This window comes from Ornithodoros turicata, unplaced genomic scaffold (genome assembly GCF_037126465.1).
Source record: "Ornithodoros turicata isolate Travis unplaced genomic scaffold, ASM3712646v1 Chromosome117, whole genome shotgun sequence".
Lineage (NCBI taxonomy): Eukaryota > Metazoa > Arthropoda > Arachnida > Ixodida > Argasidae > Ornithodoros > Ornithodoros turicata.
Window position 1 is genome coordinate 56,634 of NW_026999299.1, and position 20,684 is coordinate 77,317.

The 20,684-nt window shown below is 45.3% G+C and overlaps 1 protein-coding gene across 13 annotated transcripts; it reads right to left on the reverse strand.

Annotated features, from left to right (window-relative positions):
• Nucleotides 1-1,573: 1,573 nt before the first annotated feature.
• Nucleotides 1,574-20,379, reverse strand: LOC135371596 (zinc finger protein 235-like). Of its 13 annotated transcripts, none has more exons than XM_064605589.1 (9): nucleotides 20,279-20,379; nucleotides 20,137-20,191; nucleotides 19,963-20,057; nucleotides 18,588-18,674; nucleotides 18,268-18,458; nucleotides 14,081-14,233; nucleotides 13,258-13,410; nucleotides 6,589-7,281; nucleotides 5,389-6,496 (listed from the first exon to the last, which is right to left on the reverse strand). In XM_064605589.1, exons 5-9 carry the CDS (start codon nucleotides 18,371-18,373, stop codon nucleotides 6,474-6,476), a joined length of 1,128 nt encoding a protein of 375 aa, XP_064461659.1. In that variant the 5' UTR covers nucleotides 18,374-18,458; nucleotides 18,588-18,674; nucleotides 19,963-20,057; nucleotides 20,137-20,191; nucleotides 20,279-20,379; the 3' UTR covers nucleotides 5,389-6,473. The 13 variants fall into 13 exon arrangements, with proteins under 13 accessions (XP_064461664.1, XP_064461659.1, XP_064461653.1 ...); XM_064605583.1 differs by having other exon boundaries at nucleotides 20,265-20,379; XM_064605590.1 differs by lacking the exon at nucleotides 20,137-20,191.
• Between the last annotated feature and the right edge of the window lie 305 nt (nucleotides 20,380-20,684).

Consider the following 20,684-nt stretch of genomic DNA (forward strand, 5'->3'; position numbering starts at 1 on the left):
GATATCATCTACCATTTAACCATTCACTAATAATCAATTGATTCCTTTCTTTTCGCACCGTTATTTGTCAAGTGCATTTATTGTTATACCCAATACCTGTACAACCCCACTCCCCCATGCAATGCTCGCAAGAGCCTTTGGGGTATTGTAAATAAATAATAAATAAATAAATGTGTCGATACGAGGAGAGTGTCGCCCCGTGGTGTTTGCTCTCACCAGGCGACGTGACACAGCCGCCCATGAATAAACCCTTGGTGTAATTCGTGGCACACTCCTACACCGTTTCAGCCACTTGGGAACACTACAAAGCTCAAGTCACTAGATGTTGCACTTCGAAGTTTCAGCTATAAATGCAGCAGTGACAGTGTTCAGCGCTGTACGTGTGAATAAGCCGATGGCTGCACCTTTCAAAATGCGAAGGCGATAAATGAAAAGCGGGACGAGCTTGCTTTTAGAACCGTCTGCAGGACAATGAAGAAGTACGAGAGTGGTTCAGGGTGGTAAGGCACCTGCCCTTCCTCCCCGAACATTTCCGTCTCCCATTCAGCGAGGATTTCATTTCCAATCCACCTCAGCAAGTATCACCTCTTCCGAGCACTCTGCTGCAGCCCTTCACATCCTACTTCCGCAATTTTGGCAACCATAACTTCTCGTCCGTGTGACCACTCTGGCAACTCCGGAGCACGCACCACGAATGTGGTTGAGGGTTGGCACAATGAACTCCATGACCAACTCCCGAACCAACACCCACGTCTCGCGGAACTGCATGCTAGCATTTTTCCAGAAGGTGCAGCACGCCGCAAAGTACCAGCTGCGGCCTCTGCTGTGCGACCCTGCAGCGCTGCCGAAGCCACAAACGCCACGAATCCGTGAGAGGAACGCGCGATATGCCGAAGAGATGGAACTATTACGCAGCTATTTTGTGTGCCCCCGTTCAACATGAAGACGTCGCAACGTACCTGAAGCGCGTGATAGACGTTGGGATTTTGCTATGTACATAATGTTATAGTCCGTGAATGAAGAGCTGTTTGTAACTGATGTACCTACGAAAATGTAGTATGCCGCGTTGCTCGAGAAACCGTGATCTTTTGCTGTTAAAGGTACTGTAAAGCAGTAGACAAGCATGATGTGCCGGTGACGTGACTAGAGACTTTGTTGCTTCTAAATACCATATGCGGTACCATACGGCCGACAACGCGCTATAAATATTTTTATATTTGCCATGAAAGATGCGGTGTAGTTGAGCGGTGCGACGCCTGGTGTCAAACAACCCCCTGTACAGCACACAACAGCAGCAACACTGAAAATTGGTATTACACACAATTACATCGGAACTTGGTTATTTTAGTAACCATATTAGTTTTCCTGTTTACCTATGCATTCTGAAACCCCTGTTAACAGTTTAACCTGTTAACCCCTGTGTTTGCGAAGTAACCCAGCGCTGACCGCTGTTCGATGGAGGCTCTCCCTACTTCTCTGCTGCGCCTGCGCACTCCTTCTGTTCGCGGCCTCTTTCGAACGAACAAACTCCCTCTGTGAACCTCTGTGAACAAACAAGTCGCGACGCTGCCTTGCTTCTTGAACGTCTGACGCATTTTCTTCAACGGCTCAGCATTTAATTTCAGTTCGCTTATCCGTTTATCCTCAGATGTGGATCGTTGTGTGGATTGCAGGGCCGGATTTTATGGTGGATTGTTATGTCTGGCCCAGTGTTATACGCATGCAATGTGGTTGCCGCCGTATGTGTCAGGAGTACGGATTCATTTGGAATATCTAGTACAGTGTTGCCCGTAATCTTTAATTGTAATTTTCTAATTAATTGCACCGTCGATTGGAATGAAACTTGCGCAGCTTTTGCCCTGGTGGCTTCTCTTCTCTCGTGCCCCTTCTCTCCCATCTGAACATCAGTTGGAGGAGCAGTGGGGCACTTTTCAGACTCATTGTGACAGTGTGCAAACATGTGGAATTCCAGGCTGGCTTTCGACACGCGTGCAAGTGCACATGGCTTGCTCTGGTCTCGATGTCGCTCAGCGGGTTGGTCATCCATAGTGACTAGTGCAGTGCTGTCGGGCTGCAGTTCAACTGTTGTTGTGCTGATCTTGAACTGTGCCCTTGAAGAAGTGCAACCCAAATATTCTTGATCACAGGTGCCTCTGGGCTGGTCCTTAATATGGAGCGTACCAGTGCTTTCTCTTGCGTCTGAAATTTCATAAATACGACATTCTGAGGGCATACCAGTCAGGGCGCATCACTGATCCCGGATTTTTGAAAAAAAACAATATGGCACCACGTTCGCAATACCTTGTCACACTGTTCGCGTTCCAACTCCACAAATAATTCCCACTGTGCACGATTGAGGGCACAAGCTTCAAGCCGTTCACACAACCCTCTAGTATTTGCTGAGAGCTAAAGTGTAGGACTTTAAGACGGAAGGCTCTTAGCCCGATTCGGGACAGTCACAGTCAGTTTTTGTTTCTTTTCGTTTCCTGCATGAGTGCGTTCGTTATTTTCTTTGGTTATGTAAATAGGCAATGCTTATTTTTTCTTGACTCCACTGCACTTGGTGTTGCGTAATTTGTGTAAATTTTCAGTAAATCTTCATATTGTTTGAATACCTCGGATACTCGAATACTCTCGGGGAAATTGCCAGTACATAAAGAGATGCTGCTTTCTTCCATCGTTTTTGGTGCCTGAATTTCTCAGCCCTAGATATCACTCTCAAACGGAGAACAATCCAGTAACGTCAAGTTTGTAGAGTAGCAGTTGTTTCCAGTTGTACCGTTCCCGTCAACCTTAAGAATAACTCTGAAAAAAGGCTTATCTCCGAACGTGATAACTGCCACCCTGGGGGCCTCTGGGTAATGCTAAGTGAACAAAATCCTCGCCTTGAACTAACAGAATAATTTTGTTCAATTAATATTTCCTCATGGCCCCAAAGGTTGCCGTGATCACTAGAGACCGGATTGTCATGCAAATGCACATTCTTAGACGTGAGTGCGGGTAAGCAAGTTTGGACCCATACATAGTACCCGCATGTGTGTGACCCGCACCCACACCCACTAGAATTTTATCTGGTCGACCCGCACCTGCAGTGCTGTCTGTTTACCCGCATAGCTGCACTGTGACCCGCACGGGAAGTGTTCCTCGTCCACTTTACCGCTGTTTCTATTTCAAAACAATGAAAATTCTGAATGTTGGCTACGTGTCTCGGACAGCTTCAATCGTATGCCAATAAAACTGCAATTCAACAGAGAGCCTTAATAATAATTCAAAGAGCATTAATAACCGAACTCTCCCGCCAGCACTTGCCTGTTGCAGTCTGGCACATGGATTTATACGGCCAACGACATGGGGCACAGCTGAGCTCACGTGTGACAGAGAGGGATGACTTAGTTGGCCACAGAGTGAGAGTATAATGCAAGTATACCCGCATTGCCCGCGGTCGCATTGCGGGTACACCCGCATTTTACCCGCAGCAGTCGCGAATTCCTAGCCGCAATTCGTGACTATATGCGGATAACCGCCGGTATACCCGCACCCGCGCTCAGCTCTACATATTCTTTCCTGAACATGGTTTACGCTGGTGGTGACATGAAAGCACATTTGAGCCTTGTCCCAAACGATTTGCGGTAAGTTTTAAGTACATGTAAATGCATATTTCATACGTTGCTGCATAATTCCCTGCCCGTCACATACGACGCATCAATCTGAACCATATTTCGCATTGCACTCCGCCGATTAGACACTCGGCATCGGGCCGTCTGCTTGCGATTCCTTGTCTGCGGGTGTCCGCGCCACTCTGGTTGCGCTGCAGGCCGGGATGGGCAGTAATACTCATATTTTGTATTATAATACTACTACATGGTACTTTCTAGAAATCGGTATTATAATACAGATACAAGTACGTTTCAGAAATGAGTATTATAATACATAATACTAATACTTCTGTGTATTACACGAGTAATACTTGTAATACATTGATACTTAACCTGTGGAGAAAGAAAGGAAGAGAACAGAAGAATTACTTAAATATATGCGCATTCCTTATCGAGACGATCATATTCCAATGACGTTGTGTTCACGCTTACATTTTTAGATTAATTAGATTAATTACATTAATTAGAAAATAAATTAGAATTAAAGATTACGGGCAACACTGTACTAGGTATTCCAAATGAATCCGTACTCCTGACACATACGGCGGCAACCAGATTGCATGCGTATAACACTGGGCCAGACATAACAATCCACCATAAAATCCGGCCCTGCAATCCACACAACGAACCACATCTGAGGATAAACGGATAAGCGAACTGAAATTAAATGCAGGGCCGTTGAAGAAAATGTGTTAGACGTTCAAGAAGCCAGGCAGCGTCGGGACTTGTTTGTTCACAGAGGTTAACAGAGGGAGTTTGTTCATTTGAAAGAAGCCGTGAACAGAAGGAGTGCGCATGCGCAGCAGAGAAGTAGGGAGAGCCTCCATCGAACAGCGGTCAGCGCAGGGTTACTTCGCAAACACAGGGGTTAACAGGTTAAACTGTTAACAGGGGTTTCAGAATGCATAGGTAAACAGGAAAACTAATATGGTTACTAAAATAACCAAGTTCCGATGTAATAGTGTGTAATACCAATTTTCAGTGTTGCCCGCTGTACAGGGGGTTGTTTGACACCATGCGTCGCACCGCTCCACTACGCCGCATCTTTCATGGCAAATTAAAAATATTTATAGCGCGTTGTCGGTCGTATGGTACCGCATATGGTATTTAGAAGCAACGAAGTCTCTAGTCACGTCACCGGCATATCATGCTTGTCTACTGCTTTACAGTACCTTTAACAGTTCCAATCATTGAAATGCGCCTCATATTATGAAAGATGAAAGTCACTGAAAAGGTTAGCCAGCTGTAGGGATCGAACCCACATCCTCTGGATTGGTAGAGCCCTGGACCGGAAATCAAGAAGATGTGGGTTCGATCCCTACAGCTGGCTAACCTTTTCAGTGACTTTCATCTTTCATTGTTGATTTCTTAGGCAATTTGAGGCTTTGTTTGTATCTGTCCCTTCTGTGTTGTTCCAGCCTCAGAACATCAGTTTCTCTCTTGCCTCATATTAGTTTTTTCAAATATCCGCTTTGGTTACCTTTCGCTGCAACCCCAACATATCCGGTTAAATAAAAATTTACATCTTCGTATACAGCTCGAGTCTTTACGGCATATATGACACATTTTTACTGCATGTTTTGACTAGGTTAAGTGCAAAGATGCGTGCATGTTTCATTCCTTTCAAGCGCATATGACGGAACGAGACCATTTCTTCATCTCTTCTTAGTAGTTGCAGTCTCCAGTCAACCCTCTCGGTTGAAAAGAGAAAAAGAAAAAACGTTCTCGAGACTGAGGTCACAGCCTTTAATATCTCATATCATGCACGATTGTCTTTCCGGGATTCCTCCTGAGATGTCACTCACAAATTGTTACAAATTGTAACGCATTCCACAACACATGCTTGTAACACAAAATGTAACCGTGGGGATTCTTCTTACAACGCGTTACGTCTTGTAGAAATATTTCTTTTATTTCACTGGGTGGATTTATTCGTTTATGTTTTCAGATGAGAAGATGCAAGTAAATGAAGCATTCATCGTCATAATAAACAGGAATAAATAGAAGGGAATAAAAGGCAAAGAAATAAAGAAAGGAACACAGAGGCAGAAGGGAAACAATACAATGCATGCTGTTCATGGAAGTAAACCTTGGTTGGCAGTTCGGAGCCACTGTATGAGTGTCCCTTCAATGTTTTTTTTTTGTTTGTTTATTTGTTTCATATGTGTCACCACCCAACCCAGCTTTTTTTACCCTCGACCTGTTCAGGAGTAAGAGTTTCAAAATGTCCAACACAAGTAAAATACGGTGGGATACAAATCGCATCGGCACAGCATTCCCCTATCTGTGCATTAGCATGTGCTTCTTCAAGTGTCTGCGTCAAGGACATGCGACAGCCAAGGACCAGGGTTGCCAGATTGGGCTACTTGTAGCCAAATTGGGCTACTTTCGGTTTCGTCTGGCGTCTTAAAAACGGAGTTGGCTACTTGGCTATTTTTTGGCTACTTTTCTGGCTTTCTTTTGGCTAAATCCATTTCTCACAGTCCTCAACATACTGCGTCTCTTTCTATTCCACCAAAAATACCGGCGCCCGCACACCACACCACACCCAGCTGAGTCCCAGTACCTCGTGATGCCATGCCGGCGAAAAAGTCACCGCACGCGTGATGTCTGTTAAGCCACAGGTTTCTTGCTCTGGTTGAACTAGCTCTAGCAGCTTCACCTCTAACTGTGTATGTTCCTGCTCTACACAAACTCTGCAGCACAGAGGCTGCATTTGTATGACTTCACACCGATGTAGGTCTTCTTGTTACACTGCAGCTTTGTGCTGTGCCTCGGGTCAGCAGAAAATAGAATGCTCATTTATGGCTTCTCACCTCATGGTGTCTGCTTGCGATATTCTGCAGAACAGAGACCACACTTGTATCACACTGCAAGATTGGGTTGTGAATCAACATTGCAGGACAGCGGATGCAATTTTATGGCAGCTCACCTGTATGTTTTCGCTTGTGATGTGACAAGGTTGCGCGCTGTTTGAACACTGCAGGACAGAGACAGCACTTGTATGGCTTCTCGTCCGTGTGTGTCCACTTGTGCTGCTCTAGGTTCCCGCCCCTGCTAAACTCCGCAGGGCAGACATCGCATTTGTATGGCTTCTCGCCCGTGTGTGTCCGCCTGTGAACCTGTAGGTGCCCGCTCTGACTGAACTTCGCAGGGCAAACATCGCACTTGAATGGTTCCTCGCCTGTGTGTGTCCGCTTGTGCTGCTGTAGGTACCAATTGCGGCTGAACTTCGCAGGGCAGATATCGCACTTGTATGGCTTCTCGCCTGTGTGCGTCCGCGTGTGCTGCTGTAGGTGCCAACTGCGGCTGAACTTCGCAGGGCAGACATCGCACTTGTATGTCTTCTTGATTGTGTGTGTCCGCTTGTGCTGCTGTAGGTGCCAACTGCGGGTGAACTTCTCAGGGCAGATATCGCACTTGTATGGATTCTTCCATGAATCTATCTGCTCGTGCTGCTGTGTGTTCCCGCTCAGGCTGAACTCTGCAGGGCAGACATTGCCCTTGTATGCCCTGTTGTCAGCATGCGTCGCCACTTGGTCCTCCCCACTTCTAGACCACGAGAATGCAGAGGGGTAGATGTTGCATTCAGAACCCTTCTCTCCCATGTGAAGCATGTGAACATCTGTTGGAAGAGCAGTGGAACACTTTTCAGACTCATTGTGACAGTATGCAAAAATGTGGCATTCGAGGCTGGCTTTCAACATGCATGCAAGTGCAGATTGCTTGCTCTGGTCTCTATGTTGCCCAGCATGTCGATCGTTCATAGTCATTAGTGCAGTGCTGTCGAGCTGCAGTTCAACTGTTGCTGTGCCGATCTTAAACTGTGCACTTGAAGAAGCGCAACCAGAGTATTCTTGATAACAAGTGCCTCTAGGCTGGTCCTTAATATTGATCGTATCAGTGCTGTCTCTTTGGCCTGTAATACCACAAATTGGACATTACGAGGGCATACCAGACAAGGAGTATCTCCGATTCTGGATTTTTGGAAAACTAGGTGGCACCACATTCACAAGGCCTTGTCGTGCAGTTTGCCTTCCAACTGCACAAATAATCGCCGTTATGCACGACTGAGGCCACAAGCTCGAAGCAGCTCGCAACACGCTACGGTATTTGCCAAGAAGTGAAGTGTAGGACTCTCGGATAGAACAGCCTGAGCTCAGTTCGAGACAGTCACAGCATTTTGTTTCTTTTCTTTTTTTTGTATGAGTATTTTTGTTAATTTTTGCTTCAGTGTCATATAAGTAGGTTATGCTTACTTAGGCACGGTTATATCTCCGCCATCATGTGACTGTGAACAGGAAGGGCTTCCGATCCATTATGCTAATTTGGCACAGCTGAGCCATTACAGCCAAAACTAGCCAACGATGTACGAGCTCTGCCCTTTCGAGTCTGGAAAAAAATCGTTCATATTTCTTTACTGGCGTGTATGCGGAACATCAGCTTTCGTTTTTTTCCACCCTCGCCGTAGCTTCGGCTCATACACATATCAAAGTTTGGGTATAGGATATTTTCACGCACGTGCGTGCTTCAGGATCTGTTAGACGCAAAGTATGGCTTGCAGCTAAGATAGTCCTCTCAACCTGCCCTGTGCCTTGTGCCCAAAGTCCCTATTAAAATTTAACCCCTCGAACATTTTGAAAAATACCTAATTTTGTTCACGAAATTGGTATTTTTTTCTTCTTCGCAGTACGTGGCATTCCATAGAGGCTGGCGCAAAAATTCCTGCTCTACGTAAAAAGATGGCGGAGATATTACATTCTGCAGAAAGGTGACAGAGAGAATACACAAATGTAGGAAGCTCAAAGTATTCGGTAAATTCATCAACACCCGAAATATCAAAATGCTTCCCGAATGCCCCGAGAATGAATGGGGACCGACGAGGAGAAGACGGCTGGTCATTTTTTGTTGTCAGAACACCAGTGATGGCTGTTTGCTGAACCAGCCACACTGTCATTGTCCTCTTTCCCAAAGAGCTCACACGCTCCAAATCACCACTTTCGTCTCTCCTTCCCGGGCATATATCGCTGGTGTGAACGCCAGAGTCCTCACAAATTTCGTGGTAACTTTGTTTTTGTGTCATATGCGATGCACGAGAGGTTTAAAAACTGTTTAAAATCCTGCGCTGTCAGCTCACGTTTATAGCTTCAAACGGCGACACGAAGCTCACTCCGAGACATACAGTGCTGCCCCCTACACCCTTGCAGAACCAGAACGTCGTGTGGACGAGTCACAATTTTCCAAAGCAATCAAAAGAAAGCTGTTTTTCTGAAGACAAGCGACGCTCGCCCAAAGCGGTTAGGGGGGTCCAACTTCGAGAACGAGCCAGGGATGTTCGATCATCACCAGTCAGGGACTCGTGTAGAGAGACACCACCTCCTCTACAGACACGAATACACGGTAATCTCGGGCTCCTTCGAGAACCAGGGTGTCTACCAAACTGCAGCCTTCAAATTCCCTGACTTTTCCAGGTTTTCACTGACTATTTCGAGCGAATTCCCTGACAAAAACAAAAGGGAACTTGGTGCCTGCTCATACGTTTTGATAGCAGATCCAACATAAAACGGACAATTTATTAAGTATTAGTGAGGCTACCCTACTTTTCTGTGTCAGAGCTTGTCATACTGGTGAACTGCTACTCGCAGTAACGTGACTGCTGCATCGCCTCTCAACCACCGGTCGGCACTCGCGATTCGCCGCCCACCATCACAGCACTGCGATTTTCCCTGACTTCAGCTGCTTTTTAACCAAATTCCCTGACAATTCCCTGACTTTTCCAGTCACATCAAAATTCCCTGACTATTCCCTGTTTTCCAGGTTTTCCAGGTTGGTAGACACCCTGAGAACGCTAACCGGCCAAAAATGTTCCGAAAACCAACAAAAAAAAAAGTTGGTCCAAAATGTGCTCTGTCCCTAAGCTCTTACCACACCACCCGAGTTGTTCTCATTCGTTGTGTCCTTCAAGAAGAGAGATGGACCCTTGTACTTTGACACTTCCAACACCAGGCAAAGATTCATGCCATGCACGGAAAATGCAGCAATGCCATCCACACGTCACAAGGACGCGCAGAACGAGCAACACTTTTTCACGTTTGAGCCTTAACTGGGTCTTATATTGAAAGATGAAAGTCACTGAAAAGGTTAGCCAGGCTGTAGGAGTCGAACCCACATCTTCTGGATTACCGGTCCAGGGCTCTACCAATTGAGCTAAGCTAACACGCCTTCTAAGCGACTTCCAGGGTGCGTCATCTGAAGGGACAAACCAGTCTCTCTCTCACTCAACCTCCTTTCACTCTTACATTTCTCAGAACATCAGTTCTCTCATGTTCAACGTTTGCCGCTTGCGTCTATCCCTGTCGCATGAATGTGTGTATGAGTGTGCAAAAATGTAAGAGTGAAAGGAGGTTGAGTGAGAGAGAGTGACTGGTTTGTCCCTTCAGATGACGCACCCTTGGAAGTCGCTTATGAAGCGTGTTAGCTTAGCTCAATTGGTAGAGCCCTGGACCGGTAATTCAGAAGATGTGGGTTCGAGTCCTACAGCTGGCTAACCTTTTCAGTGACTTTCATCTTTCATCGTTAATTTCTTAGGCACTTGAGGCGTTATATGTGATTGTCCCTTCTATGTTGTTCCAGCCTCAGAACATCAGTTCTCTCATGGGGCTTATGTCCCACATACACAGCACTAAATTTTATTTTTATTGGTGAGATACTCTACGAACCCTAAAAGGGTCAAAGTAGGAGGGGCACAGAAATTCCAAAATAATCTACAACGAGGCACGTATATCGCATCATGTAACCGCGTTTAGGCCTTTCACTAATGGCGTGAGACAGCGATCTGAGACCTCAGCGGTGTGAGACAGAGAATTCCATTCTTCGATGGTTGGTGGAAATGAACGAGTATTTAAAGCAGTCAGTCCTCCGCTGGAATGCTTTGGGCGCGATGAGCTGACAGCTTAGCCGTGTTGATATGGGTACGTGCGGAGTGACGTCGTCCCGATGATGGATTCGAAATTGACCATTGAGCAACTGAAAAAGGAACTGGAGCCTTTGGGACTTTCTGTGCTCTTTCAGCGGTATTAAAGGGATATTTCGGAACGATCGGTGCAAAAATTGCTACACAATACCTGCCATCAACTTTGTTTGTTTCTCGTGTGACGAATTATGCCTCAAATAACCGAGCTATCAAAAAGGAGTCTAAATAACTTTCCCTTCCGAAGGCCAACACTTTATGTCACCCTGCATGTAGCTTCTGCGTTACATTTCCCGAAAGAAAGAAAAAAATGGACAAAGATTTGGGGATCAGATCGCTCAGACACAGGTGGAAAGAAACAGCGGTCATCTGCTTCCCCGAGAGCGAAGAAACAGAGCAGGGCTGGTACGACTAATGCACGGTGACGTCGGCGGAGCCAAGAAAGGAAGAAGTACTACTAGTTAAACTACTATTTCGAGTAGTTAACTAAAGTAGTTAGGTAACTGCAGGCGCCTACTACTTCTTCCGATTTTGCCGCAAGCTTTACGGCACGATTGTGCTTCCAACTTCTATCTTGAAGTACTTGTTTGATGAGAACGGAGGTGCGGAGAAATTGTGCCGTGCATGTATACTAAATCTCCGCTTTTATCGCTGCTTGTGACTCATATTTAGGTGTCCAAGAGCACTACAGAATGGGAATATTTCATAGTTTGAAACACTCCGGCTTTCAACAAACGGTACAAAATACAGTTAACGTTTCGGGTCCCATTCGAGTCCCATCATCAGAATGACGCTGTCCTGGTCGTCACCAGGTGTTTACGTAGAAGAGGAGCGTAGCATTCTGGGAGGGGGCCTGGTTGTTTGTTGAAAGCCGGTGCGTTTCAAACTATTAAAGGTGTCTACTCCTGGCAATTGGACTATATTCAGAATGGGATTAGTGATGGACAACGTTACGTAGTTATAGATGTAGCCAAAATACATTGCGGTAGTTGAACTACTAGTTAAACTACTCCATCGCGAGGTAGATGTAGTTAAACTACTTTAGAAGCCGTTAGTGGCCATCACTACCGACTCTACGTCTCTGCCCAACGCGCTCGGTGCACTCTGCCCCTCATACTCTGGTGCTTCTACTAAACGGTCTTTGAGAGACTTGATGAGCAATGAGCCCAATGAGCAATATATGCCACGTGGGAAAGGGCGAGTTGAAACTTTTTTTGTGGTAACCATCCTACTTCGGAACGTACGCAATTCCAATGTCCCAGCCCTTGTAAACGTTGCACTGAACCCACTCCTGCTTCGCTTCATACTTCTCATGTCGCACCAGGCAGTAATGGGCCTGTTCGGCTCGGCCAGAAGGTGTTCCTGTTTACCGCTGTTTACCACTTGTGGTGATGGCGCAAAGTTTTCATAACTAGCGCGTTCTAATCACGCACGTGGTATGTGCTAGCTGTGCCATTGCGATCAAGCTCTGTCGCGTTAAATGCCAATTTATTTTTCCCTTATCGTACCTTTGAGGAATGGAAACCGACTCTGTTTGGATAGGCTCGTGGATTGGATAGGCATCTGGATTGGATTCTTGGATAGGCTCTTGACACGAGTAAGACGTCTCGCAGGAGCGGTAGATTTGTTAGCTATGTGTAGAGCCTGAAGTTTTCGGGAAATATTTTTAAAAATAAATTCGGGTTGTGAAAATCAGGTAAATGAACGTGTGCACTAAATTCATGCGAATTCGGGTGAAAAAAACTTCCATTTCGCTAAAATCGGGGGGAAATCAGGCTTGGTTCTTCAAACTAACTGTAGCGGTTTGGTAAAGGACTAACGAAATCCTCCATTTTAACATATTATTTCCATTGCACGTACAGTTCCACATAAAGGACAATGTATACCTGCACTCAGTTTAATGAACTCCTTTCGTTTGACACGTTCTATTTCGTAGGCAGCTGACACCTCTTTACGACATCCCATGTGCCATTCCCATGTGCGGGTAAGAGGGAGCAATCCCGCTTCCCAGGGGACGGAGGGAGAAGTCAGTTTGCCGTAACATTAACGTTGTTATCGGTTATTGGTGTTGCCACATGAAATGATGTAATTGGCTGGAATGGGCATGCATAACCACTGCTGTGAGAGCTACTACGCAGTTGCTCCTTAATTACATTCGTTCTCGATTTTGTTTTCCTGTGGCATTTTGTGATTACTGTAGTCCAAAAAAATCTAGCTTTTTTGAGCCGGTGAGGAATATGCGATAATCGCTGCCGCGTCCGAAAAGAAAAATGAGATTTCCATCCGTAACTTACGAATATACAGTGCTCGCCACTTCTGAATGTACAGTTCACACAAAACTTAACTTTTTTTCTTTTTCCGTGCTCCTCAATGGCAAGTACGGCAATGACGTTTGTACTCGATGAAGATTTCCCGACATTCGAGAGTGAGCATGATGTGAAATGTAACCAAGAATCTCCACATCTATTTTGTCCACCTTGAGAACCTTCCATAGAACAGGGCATGCTCTGGAGAGCTGATACATGTCTGTCTGTCAGAAAACTAGTGCACTGCTGTTGCATCCCACTTTTTGTCCATATCATGCTATTGAGTTTGGTGTTCACTAAATGTTGTCGACCATTTTGTATTTACCTTCTGATGTTGAGTCACAGCTATGTCCCATCTGGTCCTGTTCTGTCAAGAGTGGAACATTGTAAGGCTCTGTTATGACTTCTACGATAGGATGTCCATTTGAAGATTCCTCTCGAGGTTCTTCTTTAACATGACACGTCCCAGCTGTCACTCCTGAATGTAAAACAAAAAGGGGGAGAAGTAAGCCATATTTGCGAGGCTTCGAGTCACATGACAACCACCTCCGTACAGTGTGGGGGATTTGAGGAGACAAAACGGATTTAAATCAAATGCGAATCAGGTCCGGATTTAAATTTATTCGAGTAAATCAAATCACTTTAAATCCAGGTTTATTTTCAGCACCCCAAGTGAAATCCCTTTTTAAATGCGGGATTTTTCAAACACATCACAAAATTCGGAAGAGGAACTAACGCAGCTGAACACCTCTGGAATGGCTTCAGAATCGACCGTAGTCTTCGAAGCTCGGATTTTTACACACAATACTTAATTACTAACAGGAATTCCTACCAATTGCATAACTGGGAAAGAGAGGCGAAACACATGGAAGACGTGTATTACAGTGGAGCCGCATTCGCAGAAAAAATGCAGCTTGGTCATTCTCTATTTGCCTATATTGAGATGCAACGGTGACGTGAAATTTGATAAAGAGTCTCCACGTCTATTTTCCGTAACTTTCAGAACCTTCCATTGAACAGAACATGTGCATCAGTCAGAAATGTGAGAATCATGTCAGAAAACTAAAGTGCATTTCTGTTGCATCCCTCTTTTTGTCACGCTATTGAGATTGGTGTTCACCAAATGTCCCTGACCATTTTGTATTTACCTTCTGATGTTGAATCACACTTGCGTCCCATTTGGTCCTGTCCAGTCAAGATTGCAGCGTCATAAGGCTCCGTTTTGACTTCCGTGATTGCATGTTCCTTCAAAGATTCCTCTCGAGGTTCATCTTTAATCTCACACGTCCCAGCTGTCACTCCTGAAGTAAAACAAAAAAGGAGAGAAGTAAGCCACAGTGTAAATATTCGGGCCACATGACGACCACTTCCGTACTTTTTCTGAACCTAGTTTAATTATACAATGCACCAAGAGGTGTGCGCTGTCACAGTAACGAAAAGTCGGGGGTTCACCACAGCCAATGGTGCACGAATGGAAGCGTGGGAAAGGGTTTCGGAAGGGTGAAGGGAGCATACGCCCCGTACAGCGCCTATAGAGGGCGTCGCAAGTGAATCCCCTAGTGGGAGGAGTGGGCACTTTTCGTGGGCACTTTTCAGTGGGCTCGTAGCACACTCTGCAGTGTTGCCTATATGCAGCCTGCTGCATCATGTCTACCGTAAGCACATCAATCTTCAGAACACAAAAGCAGTAGGCTATGGGCTGTACGTGGAGCAGTGTGCCATCTTCCAGTTTGAAAACGGCTACGGCTGTAGAGCGCAGAGAGGTAGCACGTGTGTAATATTAGAGCACGAGTCATGGCTGTTTTACATGTCCGATGGTGTTATCGTGAAAGACAATGATGTATGACGTCTGCATGTACAGCTGGAGGGTCCATGTTCCCGTGCAAAAATGGACACAGTGGAGCGCAATAGAACGACCTTTTATAGACGGAACATACAAAGTACATTCTTGGACCAGTTGACTTAGCGCCATCAGCAAAATAGTGATTACATATATAACAGTGCCAATTGTCGGACATCCACGGCGATCTATCTTTACTAAAAGGAACGATGAATGAAGTTCGCATAGCTTCCTGACAGTGGTTAACGTCACTGCAAGCGAAAACGTTTCACTGCAATGTTTTACTGCGCGTTCAACTGCGCTTCAGTCTTCTCTCCTTTTCACGAGGCTGCCAAGGAAACAAAGAAAATTTCATTCCAGGCGGAGCACTTCATAGGTAGGGCCTGACTTTTTCGGGTTTTATTTTTGGCCAAATTCGGGGGGTAAATATCGGGTGATATTTTTCATTGAAAAATTCGGGTGTATTCGGGTTAAATCTCGTTACAGCATATTCTGTCGTCAGGAATTCGGGTGTATTCGGGTGATTTTTTTTTGTTTAATAAAAATTTGCCTTAACATGGAACTAATGTTTAGCAATGTTATCAAACTTTATTTTAATGCACGCTTATCAGTATGCCACGCGATCCGGATGTTTTCGGGTAGATTCGGGTTAAACCCGAATTTTACAGATTTCGTTCGGGGGGTAAATATCGGGCGGATACGGGTTTAACCCTAAAAAGTCAGGCCCTATTCATAGGTGAACGCACATTTCACCACGCAACAATTGTTCCCCCATCTTGTTGTGCACCATACAATGTGCAGCAAACCGGTGATTTCTCCAGAAATTCACTGCTGAGGGGGTGCTGAGTTTTCCGGGGGGGGGGGGGGGGGGGGGTGTATGCCTGGTGAAGGTTCTACTTAAGGAATTTTTCTTAGATACGGAAAGGCTTGTTGCACAATGGTGACATATCTGCGCAGCTTTCCTGTTTTATTTGTAATGTTATTACGTTCGAACACAGTACATTAGAATACAGATTTTTTATGAACGGCATTTCAACATTAAAACGCATAATCGCAAGACTGACAAAGAAAAAAGACTAGTCCCTTGTCTCACGAAGCTCAATGGATACCTAGCAACCAACGGTGAAAACCTTAGACGAGAAAAGCAGAATACCTCGCTCGATTTAGGTGGACGCAAATGGTTCTTGATGATCCACATTGAATTTGCGTGCCCGCACGCATTTTTGCTCGTATATGCGCGCAATATATGCACCGAACAGTCACTTTCAAATGATTTTGAGCAAATGCATGGTACGATGATCTGCACGACTGTGGTCCCGCAGCCCAAGTTTGACAGTACGGGATATAATTCCCTGTGCCGTACTCACTACCATACCGTGTTGGTGGCCGAGCCGGTTTTAACGAAAGGGCCAACAATGTCTCCGGAACAGCTACACCCTGCCGGGGCAGGAACAATATGAAACAGGGGCGGGTCCACATTTGAGTCCACTGACCTTCCTGGTGCATTCCCCCTAGCAGTTTTAACGAAATTGGTAACACTGATTCGTGTCTTCTGCAAGGCTGCTGACCCGTCGATCCATGGAAAACACGCAACAAGGGCACAATCCGATCTTGCTAGAACCATGGGTGGAACTAGGATTTTTTCGAGGGGGGGGGTCCGCTTTGGACAAGTGCCAGGTCATTGAACCCTATGTCTAAGTCTGGAATTGAGGGGGGTCTGAACCCCTGGACCCCCCCTCCTAGATCCACGCCTGGCTTGAACACTAGAACTCCTTTGTTGTACGCCATGCCGATCCCGGAGTATGAACCACGGGGTTTATGGCCTTCCCTACGGTCGCACAAATCAGTTGCCTCATATTTCCCGTGGCTTATCTGCGAGTGCGGCTTATCTGCTGGTAAAATTTTCAAAATGTTCCTAAAAATGGGCCCTGCGGCTTATCTGAAGTGCGGCTTACACGCGTAAAATTACGGTACATCTATAGAATATTACTGTGTCATGTTCCCCAAGAGCATTCTGTAAACAGGGTCTTACTTTTTCAAGTTAAACCCGATTAGCCCACAATTATCCCCTGTTGAACCAGATTTCTCCCTGACCCGAATTCCAATCACGCGTCAGATTGGCGAAAAACAATGTGCGTTGCGAAGTGGCCTGGCAGCGTTGTCCGAAGGACAGGACGATAATTGTTGTTAGAAGAAAATTTATGAGAACTGTAGTGGGCTACAGTTGAGTGAATCGCTATTGAAAAATGCAATGTCATGTCGTGCGCATTCAGAACACTACGATCGGACCCTTTCCAAAAGCGCACAGTCACGATAGGGATGAGTGCTCGTCTCCTGCTGTCTCATTGGATGTCGCCCTTTGCGTCCTTTCTGGGGATCCCACTCGTTGCTGACAGAGGGCTCTGTTTTCAGTGTGGTTTTCTTCTAAGTGGTAGCGTTGTGCAAATTAATTCGGTTTGAATTCTTAGGCTAGGTTCCTATTGCAAAGACTGCTAATACCCGTGGTTTTCTAACTACCGTAATTTCACGCGTATAAGCCGCAGGATGCGTCTTTAGCAACGTTTTGAAAATGTTCTGGCAGATAAGCCACGGGTGTTACGACATGGTAATGCTCTATAGATGTACCGTAATTTCACGCGTATAAGCCATGCTTCAGATAAGCCACAGGGCCCATTTTTAGGAACATTTTGAAAATTTTACCAGCAGATAAGCCGCACTCGCAGAGAAGCCACGGGCGTTAAGAGACGACTGAATTGTGCGATGAAGGAGACCAGAGAGAAGGCCATAAACCCTGTGGTCCATACTCTGGGGTCAGCATAGTGTACAACAAAGGAGGTCAGCTCTAGAGTTCTACCAAGATCGGATTGTGCAATTGTTTGGCGTTTTTCATGGCTTGATGGGTCAGTGGTCTTCCAGGAGACGTGAATCACTGTCACCACTTTAGTTAAAGCTGCTTTGGGGAATGCACTAGGAAGATCAATCTGTTCGAATGTGGGCCCGTCCCTGTTACGCACTGTTCGTGCATCAGCCAGGCAGTGCTGTTCCAGAGACACTGTTGGCCCTTTCATTAAAATCTGCGTATGGGGAAGGTACCAGAAAAAAAAAAGTCATCAGGTAAGCCGCAGAGGGCTCGTGGGGAAAAAAAATCGTGAAATTACGGTATAGTTCAAAACCATAGATAGTTCAGGATAAGTGGAATTTGTACTACCAGCCCGATGAGAATAAGAAGGAAAAAAAAGCAAAATCGAGGGATCTCAAGGACTGTGGAAAACTCCACAGTTTTCCAAACTTCGAAAGTTGCATTTTCAAATTCTAGGGTATTCGAGTGTTTCAAAGACTAGTGGGAACCATGATAGCGGACGATTTTTTTCCCTCCCTAATTCGCTTCAAGTATTTAACTAGAAAATGTCACACCCTATCTATAAAACACTCACCACCTCAGTGTAAATTTTACATGGACTTTACAATAAGCATCACCTCCAGACAGATACTCACCGGAGCGCTGTTGATGTACCTGGCCCTGTTGTGGCAGGCATGCAACATCAGGTGGTTCCGATTTCACTCTCACGGGCTGATCGCGGAACTCCAGAGATAACTGCATTTTCTTGGTGTTGTGATTCCAAAGGGCCTGGCACGTGATGACTCGAAGTCACAAGAATCTCTTGCCTCTTCTTTAATGCAGAGTGCTGTCTTCGTCCCACATAAATTAGAAAGTGAAAATTGGGTCCCGATCTCAAACAAATACAGCGACGGTTTTCGTACGCTCACAGAACATGAAATCCCTGAACAGTGTATTCGTGAAAACGCCGACTCACCGTTTGTCAGAGGGTCAGCTACGTTCAGACAGAAGAGGTGCCGGAGAGAAGTTCCTGACGAAAACTTGCGTAGACTTCTTTTTCTTTCTGAAGAAACATGATACATGTATTTAACTACTTTCCAGATTCGAGATGTAACATTTGGAAGGCGGAAAGTGTGATGAACGAGGTTAATAGTTTTCCCCTTTCCAACACTTACACACCAGGAAACCACGGGCAGTTTTGTGCAGTATACAACATCTGCTTAGCCGGCAGGCAATTTTATAACAATGATTATCTAAATAAAATTCTCAATGTGTGTGCATGAAGACTCGCTTAATTAATTTATATATTTACAGTATATGACAAAGTACAACTAAGTAGGAAGACCACATACAGGGTGTACCAGAAAATGTCTCACTGAATTACAATTTTAAAAAACTACGCCACCTAGAAATCACACGGTCAACGGAATTTGTTCTTACTAGCGTTTTGCCGCCTGCTGATGTGATTGTCACCTAAATCAGGTTTTATTATGCAAATTATTACGAACGGAAATAAAAAATTTGCCACGTAAAGGTCTGTCTTTTACCCCACCAACGTGCAACACTTGAAAAATTTACTCAAGTTCCTGATAAATGACGGGGACGTATAGCATCTGCCGGATGGACCCAATTGTTTATGCAGTGAAGTCCGTCGGACTGTCCATGATATGAGGAACGCGGTAGGGCACCTCAAGCCGGCACCGTCCAGAAGGTAACTTGGACTTATCCAACTACAGACCCAGTTACCTAAACTAACTGGACCTAACCCAGAGCTGTACCAATTTACCAACGATGGGAGTCACTGAAAAGGTTAGCCAGCTGTAGGGCTCGAACCCGCAACTTCAGGATTACCGTGGATTCGAGTCCTACAGCAGGCTAACCTTTCCAGTGACTTATCCATCTTTCATCAATAATTTCTTAAGCGCTTGAGGCTTGGTATGTATTTGACCTTTCTATGTTGTTCCTGCCTCAGGACATCAATTGTCTCATGTTGCAAACGAAGCTAACTTGCACTACGCTGACTAGAATAAGCTAAACACTAACGGAACCTAAACCAGCTTAATCTAACAACCACGGCATTGAATGAAAGATGTCGACTTGCGGAATGGTGACGCCAACAAAAGAATGCCCAGCCGACGCATTATGCTTCATCATCATGCATCAAGTTAGGCGCCCATTTGGCAAAAGCGAGCATATAGTTGTCAAGCCACGCACGTGGGTACCGTGATGTTGAAACACCACTCCGGACACTTCCTCCAACATTTCATTACTCATCCAAGATGAATTATGCGGGCTAATGTGGTCGAGATAGAACTTATTATTTTCCGTAGATGAAGCCCTGTTGTTCTCACTTGAGCATGCGGCCTGTGTCTTGCTCCTCCAGGTCCTGTTCTGGGTTCTTCTCAAAATTGTTTTGTTGAACAAGAGATAAACTGATGTTCTGAGGCTGGAACAACATAGAAGGGACAGATACAGGGGCAGATTCATCAAGGGACAGATACAAGGAACAACATACAACAACATACAAGGGACAGATTCATCTTTCATCATTGTTTTGTTGTCCTGTACAATGCTGGTGCACTAAGCGAGCACGGAACAAAGGGTGTTTTCAAAATATTGAAGATCCCAAGTAGCACCTTAATTGACGGAGTACCTCATTTCAAATACCTCGAAGTGAAAAGTAAACACTCGAAGCTATTTTGCCACTTCTAGAACCACGCTGAAGCTTTAAACTTTGTGCCGATCATGTTTGTTTACGAGTTTGATTGCCGCCATGTAGGAAAGGAGGAGGAGGAAAGAATGGTGGCCGATAGCTTTGCGTGGCGCTAACTGTAAGAAAGAATAACGGTATGTCAAAGGATAATAAAATTGCTCTATATGGCAGGTATTTCTGAAGAAATTAGTTCCCCGAATAAGTGAAGTCGTGTAAAGTTTCGTACGAACAACAGAAAAAGCGTGATATATGACGATGGTTGACGTCGTCTGCAACGGCCAAACTGTATACGTCAAAGACACAGCCGCAACGAATTACATATGAGTGGTGCACACAAGAACAAATTAGAGGTCGTTCGAG